Source organism: Cimex lectularius, unplaced genomic scaffold (assembly GCF_000648675.2).
Source record: "Cimex lectularius strain Harlan isolate CLEC.00 unplaced genomic scaffold, Clec_2.1 scaffold410, whole genome shotgun sequence".
NCBI classification, from domain to species: domain Eukaryota; kingdom Metazoa; phylum Arthropoda; class Insecta; order Hemiptera; family Cimicidae; genus Cimex; species Cimex lectularius.
In genome coordinates this window covers 205,707-215,211 of record NW_019393008.1, presented here as the reverse complement: position 1 = coordinate 215,211, position 9,505 = coordinate 205,707, and the positions used below count along the sequence as shown (strand labels likewise).

The 9,505-nt window shown below is 37.1% G+C and overlaps 1 protein-coding gene across 1 annotated transcript; it reads right to left on the bottom strand.

Moving 5' to 3' along the window:
• Nucleotides 1-5,128: 5,128 nt before the first annotated feature.
• Nucleotides 5,129-5,883, bottom strand: LOC112128019 (cytochrome b5-related protein-like). The gene is made up of 2 exons (XM_024229754.1): nt 5,655-5,883; nt 5,129-5,589 (listed from the first exon to the last, which is right to left on the bottom strand). Exons 1-2 carry the CDS (start codon nt 5,798-5,800, stop codon nt 5,304-5,306), a joined length of 432 nt encoding a protein of 143 aa, XP_024085522.1. The 5' UTR covers nt 5,801-5,883; the 3' UTR covers nt 5,129-5,303.
• Nucleotides 5,884-9,505: the final 3,622 nt, after the last annotated feature.

Here is a 9,505-nt window from a genome sequence, read left to right as displayed (position 1 = left end):
GGTTCGTCTTGCATCAATGACAATATTTCTGTCCTCCTTTAGCGTCGTAATGCGCTGAGATCCACTACCAGGCTTCCTATCCTCTTCCAGTCTTCTCGGATATACACTTGCCGGTGACCTCGATGACTCATTCTCATAACAGGCACCTTCCGCTCCGCAGACTCCAAAAGGAAATGTCAAATTTTTTTGTCTTGTCCAAAACTGGCTGTAATTTTTTTATTTCACATCGAATTTGTGCCAACTACGACGTCGGGTGGGCGTCTTACAAATCAGAAGGATCTAATCATCACCAGACTTCGCAATCAACAGTCGAATAATTAAAATGTTTTTAGGCGCAATAAAACGTTGATACATACATTAAGGGCATTTAAGCAAACATACAAAATTCAACAGGCAGGAATCAATAGAATAACAGGAAAACCTCATCACCGCAAAATATTAAAAGAAAGGTCATAATATTAATGTTCAGCCCACAGGGAGGCTGTTTATCACCTCTTTTATGGCTAATTACGGTAAACAGCTTAACTGAACTGGTAACTAGAACTTCTGAATAATTCAGGCTTCTACAGTCAATTATGTTCAGATGATGGTACCATAATGCTCACAGGTAGGGATCCCCTGACTGTTTCACTACTGATGGAAAACGCCATGGGATTACTTTATGGGTGGTGTTGTGACAAAGGTTTATCAATTAATCCTGCTAAACTAGAATTGATAATGTTTAGCAGGAGAAGAACATTAGGTAATTTTAAAAACCCTAAATGTCAGGGCATAGAATTAAAGTTAGTGGATTCAGTCAAATTCCTTGGTGTGACACTTGACAGGAAACATGATTGGAAAGGTCATATTAATAACATATACAGGAAAGGCACCATATCAATGGTACAATGTAGGAGAATTGTCGGTAAAACATGGGGCATCAAACCATGGGCAGCCAAATGGCTATATACTGAAATTATTTATTCTACCTAGATTCTTTTTCGTAGCTTTAGTGTGGTGGAAAGGTCTAGAAAATAAAGGGAATAATAATAAATTAAGGTCATTTCAAAGACTAGGTTGTTTGATGATGACAGGAGCATTTCTTGAAATCATAATCAATACCACACCACTTCACATTGAGGTTAAGATCAGAGCACTAATCAGATGCTATAGATTAATTAGCGAGGGCAGCTGGAATCATAAGTCCAATAACATAGGTCACTAGAAAATCTCTCAACTATTGAGTAAGGTTAATGGTCAATTATTAAGCGTTAGTGATAAAAAGATTAAAACCCCTTCGAGGAAAAAGCACTTTCAGGTAGTCACCCCTTGTGATTATGATTATAGTCTGGATGATGACCATCGTAACATAGACTGCTACACAGATGGATCACTTATCAAAGGTAGAGGGAGTGGTGCAGGAATTTACATACCAAAATTAGGAATCAGCATCTCCTCCCCTCTTGGCAATAACACCTCCGTTTTTCAGGCGGAAATCTGGGCCATCAATATGTGTTGTAGAACCCTGATGGAAAATAAAATTATGGAAAAAGATATTAAAATCTTTTCTGACAGTCAGGCTAGTCTTAGGGCATTACAAAAAGATTTGTCAACCTCACGACTGGTGGAGGAAACTATAGATCTTATCAATAGGATCTCTTTCAGGTTTGAGAACAAGGTAACCCTTATTTGGATACCTGCACATAAAGGACACCAGGGCAATGAAAAGGCGGATGTCCTAGCCAAAGAAGGTTCTAATACTGCGTTTGTTGGGCCACAACCGGTATTACCTCACTCTATGAGCACAGCGAAAGAGAGTATCAATAACTGGGGCATGAAACAATTCCTTAGGGAGTGGAATTTATCCCCCGGACACAGGCAATCGAAAGAGTTTGTTAAGGCGATCAAACAGCTGAATCGAAATGGCTATTTTCTCCCTCAAGGAAAGGAATTAGGAGGCTGATAGATATTCTGACGGGCCACTGCCCACTGAGAAGACACCTCTTCTATCTCAAATATCCTACCAGATCCCTTTTGCCGCTTCTGCGAAATAAAAGAAGAAACGGCAAAGCACTACCTCGCAGAATGTGATAGGTATGCTAGGTCTAGATTTGAAATTTTTGAAGGAAAGGACATCACCAAATCACTCCCTGAGATAAAATGGTCCAAAATCTTGGGGTTTGTGAACAAGTCCAAGAGGTTTATGCAGGACCCGTGAGCCGACAAAGTCCCGGACCTTTTAGGGATGGTTTACGAGTCTACCCAGGCATTTAACCCCTCGGGTCTTGGTCGCCCACCCTGCATAATATGTATAATGTTCAGCCCGGATAAAGCCAGAATGCCATTCACTAAACAACAAAGAGTCATCTAGGAAGAATTGTGTGCAAACGACCACATGCTGTTTCGCTTGGGAATCTTAGAAATCATGAGGACCTAGGTTTAGACTTTGAATACTAAGGGGTATCTGTCACGGATCCCGGTGTTCTAGCGTACCGCGACCAATATTGGTTTATTGTGCTACATAAATCCACCTTGTCTAAATTGTAAGGCATGTTACCAGATTCCCAAAGCTTAATAATGGGTTCCCGTACATCCTTCAGGTCTTGACTTTTCCTCCCCAGATGCAGGAATCTCAGCCTGCATAGGCCTTAGCACCAACAGAGGACATGTCCTGCAGTTTCTTATTCTTCTTGGCAGTAGCTGTACAATGTTGTACTCAACCATTTGTGAAAATTACAACCCGCATTTTTAAAAATTCATAACGTTTCATAGTGATCTAGGTTTCGGTTTAGGCTGGTAGGAGATGCATTACTAGGAGATTACTGCACTAAAGAAAGGCGTTTCGCTGTTTCTTTTTGTTCTTTATACCATTATCTCCTCAGGCTTATTTCTGTTGATCGGAATCTCTAGACATGCCTCCGGAGTCTGCAGTGCCCAGTCAGCAGCCCTACTATCATTCTAGTCCTAGGTTTAGTTGTTCTGTGTTACACCGCCGATGCACACACATGGCATGCATTTGCCTTCAGAAGAAAATGGACGACAAGGATGGAAATTTTGATATCGAGTTGGGGAAAATGATATAAAATGTAAAGATCTTCTTTAACATCAAATGCTCAAGCCCAAGTGTTCTTACTGTATTAAGTTGAGTCTTTACTGCAGGACAATCCGTCCGTTTTACAACAGATTGAATCGAATTGATAATGAAGATTTTTGGTACTTAGTCGATTACATACCAACATCTACATGTGAACTATCAGCAATGTCGATTTAGTTCATCATCACGGGATCAAATAAAGTAGCAACACCGAAGCAAGTGAAAAATCGACTCAAGCTGCATGTGCTAACAATAAACATTTAGAAACAAATTACATTAAGTGTATATGTATGATACAGCTTAAATATGTTGAGGACTGGGAGGAGTTAACCTTTAGTTTGGTCGACTCAGTTCGTCAACAAATATACGAATGCAAAAATAGATATAGATTACCTGAACCTGTAGCTTGGTCGTTTCCGATCATTTTGGTCTAAACTTCCTCCCTGTCTTGATCTGTCACCCGCGTCAGAACCAACAATGGTGATGACTAGAAACTGAAAAGCCAATCAGCGTGCCTAGGCCGACCAGCCAAACAAAACTTGCAATTCGTACTTTCCTCATCCAGGTGATATGAGGGAAAGATATTTTTTCAACTTCTCGAGGAATGTGTATGGTTTTAACATTGGGCCAATCTGCCCTATATCTAATGGACAAGGTTCTGTTACCTTAAAATTGCTTTTTGTAAGTTTCTTTTTGGAATATTTTTAATAACCAAGTAAATTTAAACGCAAAAGTCATTAAATATAGAAATCATTATAACGACGAATCATAACCAAATCACCACCAATAGCCTACTCATTTAATAAAGAGCAACTAAAGCTTCGAGGGGAGCTTCTGCTAGACAGAACTTTGGAGATGCCTACTGATGCCATGACCCCTAAATTCAGTTTTGACAAAAAAATTCTAATCAAACTACCTTGTAGAGCAGACTGGGAGAAAGGGATCCGATCATCTGGTTTACAGATGGCTCCAAAACTGAATATGGGTCAAGAGCTGGCATTTATGGACATAAACTAAGGACTAGAACAACCAAAACCTTGGACAATGTGGCACCCTTTTTCATGTGGGGAAGTGCGCCTGTTGAACTCTGTGCCAGAGAGATAAAAAGACTGGGGACTGTCAATATAAGAATAGTCATCTACTCTTTACGTGCATAGCCAAGCGGCACTGAAGGCAATTGCCGCATCGACGGTACAATCCTGAGTCATTTGGGGCTGCAGCCCTGTCAGACATTGGAGAAAATAACAAAATTACCCTTGTCTCGGTGCCAGGGAACACGGCAGTGGGGCAACGAAGAGACTGTTAAATTGGCCAAGGACAGTTCAATGGGGACACATATTGGCCCTGAACCCTTTTGTGTTTATCAAACTGCCAAAAACGCAAATCCATTAGACAATGGATTAATAATAAGTCCTCCGCTCTATCGGAATTTAGCCCGGGTCAGAGGCATGCGAAAAAGTTTATCAAAGGACCATCGCAGAAACTAATGGCAGAACTAATAATCTAGGAGTGCTAGGACTTATTAATAGTTGGACTGCTAACTGGACACTGCAGACTCTCAGATGCTTATGTATAGACTCGGAGTGGCAGAAAAAAGCCTGTGCAAATACTGCCCAGAAGAAGAAACAGCAGAACATGTCATTTGTTGAGTGAGGGCCTATGTAGGCTGAGATTCCTTATCGAGAGAGAGGAAAAGCCAGGGCCTGAAGGATACCCACGGCTGCCCCAGAAAAAGCTTTGGGTTCTGGTAAAAAGCCTCAAGCTTAACGAAGAGCTCTAGATAAAAAAATAGAAAATAGGTCGCAGTGCACAGATAGTAAAAAGGCCGGCTCCTATATAGTCTAACCTAATCAACACCAATAAAACTCACAACGACCAAGATTTGAATTTTATTACTTCAAAAATATCCAGTTTTGTTCGCGTTTGAAATAATGTGCGGCTAGTTAAAAATTGTAAACATAAAAATACGATCATTTTATTAAAAATTACATCATTGTTACAAAATATTCAAACATAGTTTAATTTTGAAGGGCGTGTAATAATTATCACAAAAAGTATTGTTGACTAACTTATAATTTTCTAGAAATTATCGAACAAGTAGACTCGATTTTAACTTTGGTTGCATTTTTAATCAATAAATATCGTACAAGTATGGTTTAAGTACTAGGTGTACATAGTAGAGAGAAAGAGTTGAAGGAATAAAAAATGATACGCTACGAGTTGATTTGAGTCATTGTGTCTTTTTAAATGAAACGCTGTGGTTCCTTGCGAGCTGGAGAAATTGTCCCCTGATCAAATCCCAAATAGAACCCATTTTGTACTCGACTCCGAACTCATCCAAGGTCTCCTCGAGTAGTGGGTACAGTTTATGGAGGTGAGCGTGGTCCACCGTCGGGAATAAATGGTGCAAGCAGTGTTCACCGAAGAGGACGAGCGTCAAGGGCACGTTACCTTTAATTTCAACCCGGTCCCTCACAGTGTCGATCTGGGCAAGGCCCCAATCCAAGTCTTTATCCCTGGTCAAAAAGAAAAAAGGCGATGTTAATGATGGATTCCATAAAATAAACTGAAACAAATTCACCTGGGCTCGTCGCCGTCGTGGAACAACTCTGGATGATGATGGGCAGCGTTAAGGCCGATGACTCCGAAAAAGAAACTTGCCAGGAGCAATATGACGTTCCACCAGAGGAAGGCCTTCCAAAGAGAAACACCTCCAAGAACCACCATAGACGCCGGTACCAAAAAGACGACGAGTTCACAAAGCCCGTCTGGTTTGAACAATATTCTATAATAATAAAACAGCTAATTAGATCATATACTACTTATTAATATTAGTTTGATTTTCTACTTTTAACCTTCAGAAATGGCTAGTAAATGAAAGTACAGACTAAAATTTTCAAAAATTGTTGCTCTGAGACACGTTGTCCCTTATAGAAAATATCGTACATTATCTAAAAAATGTTTAAATGGAAAAATAAACTTATATGCAGCTTTTTGATAAAAAATACAATTACAATGATTATCTTATGTATGCTAATATATGTAACGGACAGTGTGGAATTTAAAAACTATTATTAATATTAATAAACCAACAGGCAGAAGATTAGAACTAAAATACAAAGGGGAATAACGCAAATGATAAAATTAAAGTTAATTATAATTTATTTGGCAAGTTGTTTAATTGTTTGTGCTTAGTCACAGCACTTAACTCAGATCGTGTTGTAGTTAAATTCAACAAAAAAACATAACGCATAACAATATGCGACCTTCAGAAGACAAAGATCTGAATGGTGAATGAAGGATCATATTAATAATTGAACAAAACATTCGTTGCATATTTTATTAGGTGAAGGTCGATTTTGTTCTATGATTGCTTGTTTATTCAAAATTTTTTACTACCACTGAAAGAACTACATATATTTAGTCGGGTGATAATGTTACAATTGCATGGCGTGCTGGGTTTTCATAGTTTCTCGGCGCATAGTACCTAGTTCAAAAAGATGACATTTACGGATATTCAGTTCTAACTGAATACTTCCAATCTTTCAACTATCGCCTGGCAATTAAATCAATTTTTTTTCCGCCGAATTTCAAAGATCCAACGGCACGAAGGTTTGGCAGGAAAATGATTTCTTTCGCAATTGCATAGCTAAATACCAAACGTAATGAGAACGTAATTATTGTCAGCACATCAACAAAACGGAAAGGCCGGATATCCAGGGCCCTAGTACGGCTATTATAGGTGAAGTCCAGTTATTTTGTCAGAACGAACACAGATTTTAAAAAATTCAATATCATATCAGACAATTACTGGACAAATTAATTCAAATCTCTTAAAACTTCATAAATTTACATTATATACTGTCAATTAATTAAGGTTTTTAGTTGAGATAAAAAAGTCAGTGTTACGAGCGGGATTCGAACACACGATCTTCGGCTAGATACGCCGCTGCTCTACCACTTGAGCTATCGTGACTTCGAACCCCTTGGGCACTAACTTCCCATCTCAACCCCACCTTTTGAATTTTACCTCCCTTTTGCCATTTTTCAAGTTAGCGTCACACTGTCAGTTAGTCCGAGTGGATCGAGGTCACGATAGCTCAAGTGGTATCTAGCCGAAGATAGTGGGTTAGAATCCCGCTCATAACACTGACTTTTTCTCTCAACTAAAAACCTTTATTAATTGAAAGATATTAATTGGTCAAGCGGACCACGAAACTAGTGAATTATATACTGTTCTGAGACACGTCAGTGCTTTACAAAATGGCAGCCCGTAAGTTATACTAGGTGGTTTGCAATTTTTTTAGTCAGATTTAATAGTTTTAGTCATCCTGATTCGACATTTCCATGTCTATGTTTTCATCAAACATTTTCACAAATTATATTTTGAGAATAAGCGGACCAATACGGTAAGCGACTATTGCGTGCTTACAAAATTGCTAACAAAAGTAAAAAAAAGTTGTTTTTTTTATTCCATCATATCTTTGCACTATGTTATTTTTAAACAGCGCCTTGCTAGAAAAATAGGTTTTTAATTATATTATAGCTTATAGTCTAACAATGCTGGGTAGAGAAACAATAAAATTGCTGAGAAATAAACAAAATTGCAATATCATTTCAGCAATTGGCAAAAACAAACGATATTACCAGTGCTAGAATATCTTTTACCTGTAGAACATATTACATGTCATCCTCAAAAAAAATTAAATCACTTTTTTATTATGGCACAAATAAACGCGTAATCCTTATGATTAGTTCATTTTAACCCTTGCCACTATTGAAAAGCCATATTCAACAGTTGATTTATGAAGAATGAGGAAAAAGCTGAGAAAAAAATCAAGCGGTTTATTTAATTTACATATATTTTTTCTATAAATCACGATCGGCAGGTATATCAATAAGTAAATTTCCATTTATTACTGGTAGGACTAAGCGGGAATATAAAAGACAGGAAAAAAGACAAGTAAGTTAAAACGAGGAAACTACGGCAGTTGAAACTAAATACATTTGCCTTCATCAGTAAAACCAAACGGACAAGGTACCATATCCATCATCCAAATATGGAGATATAAAAAAAATATCAAAAGAAGTGAAATTTTCCATCTGGGTTCCAAAAGCTAAAATGATATTTTTACTATATTTCGTATATTCTGAAACTTTAAAAAGGAAAAAACTTTTTCCTTAAAATATTACAATATGTTTGGAAATAGATAACAGCTTAGATTGTTTTTTGGAGGGCGGAGACTTTAATACAATTATTTTAATACTAACCAGATCCACATCTCTCCCATGGATCTCATTATTGCAGTTTCTCCATATCATAAAGTTTTTTTTCTGGTAAGAACTAGCGTTTTAACAGGTATGGAATTAAGTCAAGTCATCAACCGGTCGAAAGGAGTTCATGACGCACAACCTTCAAAAATATCCATTTTTCCTCGTTCCACTAATTAACATAATGATCAAGGATTTCTTTCAATACAGGAATAAATTAAATAAATAAATATAATTAAATTTAAGTTTAAACATTATTTGTATAAACCATCTTTACTAATCCCTGTAATTAAAAATGGCTCTACGAAAGAATTAGGTAATTATCGTCCCACATCACTGATATTTTCATGACCCCAATTTTTAGGACATTGCTTCGAAGGTAAGTTTATGAATTACTTAAATCATTTATTGGTAAGATCTGAGAGGTTTGATATCAGACAACAGTAGACGATTTTTTTGTACATGTACCATACGCCATAAATCCAAAATAATATATATCAGCAATCCTGAATAATCCAGAATGATTAAGTTAAACAGAAAAATGGCTCTCTTGATCATAGACCAAAAGTTCAAAAATGCCATAAAATGTCTTGATGGTGGATTAATATGGATCTCACGCCATTGGTGAAAATTAGAAGAGGAGGATTATTTGTTTGTTTGTTTTTTTATTTCAGACAATAAAAAATTTTATTATTCACATTTATCACGTCGTATTAAGACACATCAAAAATAGGACAGTTTGTCAACACACTCACACACTTGAAAGGTCATGAAAGACTTTATTCTTTATTTTTAAGTATATTACGAGAAATACTTCACTCCTGACCACTCTTCGCGACTACACCAGATACTCCTAACAATACCGAAAAATATAATTTTAATGATTTTCAGATTTGTAAAGTCTGAAGTGTTCTTTTTAATAAAGCCCAGATTGCGGTATTCTTTAGAAACCACTAGCTCTTTTATTGTTTTAATGCTAGTTCACAGTCAAATCAACGCCAAGATGGTTAATTTCAGGAATTTTGTCTACTGCAGTGCCACCCCAAAAAATAGATTGAAGGAAACCCCTTTCTACCTTTATAAAAAAAATATATATATAAATCTTTCAGTATTAAGATCTAAACTATTAATGGGAAACTTGTTCGAGAATCCATACAAATC

Excerpts from the sequence above, each read along its gene's own strand:
- LOC112128019 (XM_024229754.1), bottom strand. The coding sequence starts at position 5,800 with ATGGTGGTTCTTGGAGGTGTTTCTCTTTGGAAGGCCTTCCTCTGGTGG. Across the intron at positions 5,590-5,654 it reads CACGACGGCGACGAGCCCAG|GGATAAAGACTTGGATTGGG; the intron begins GTGAATTTGTTT and ends CTTTTTGACCAG.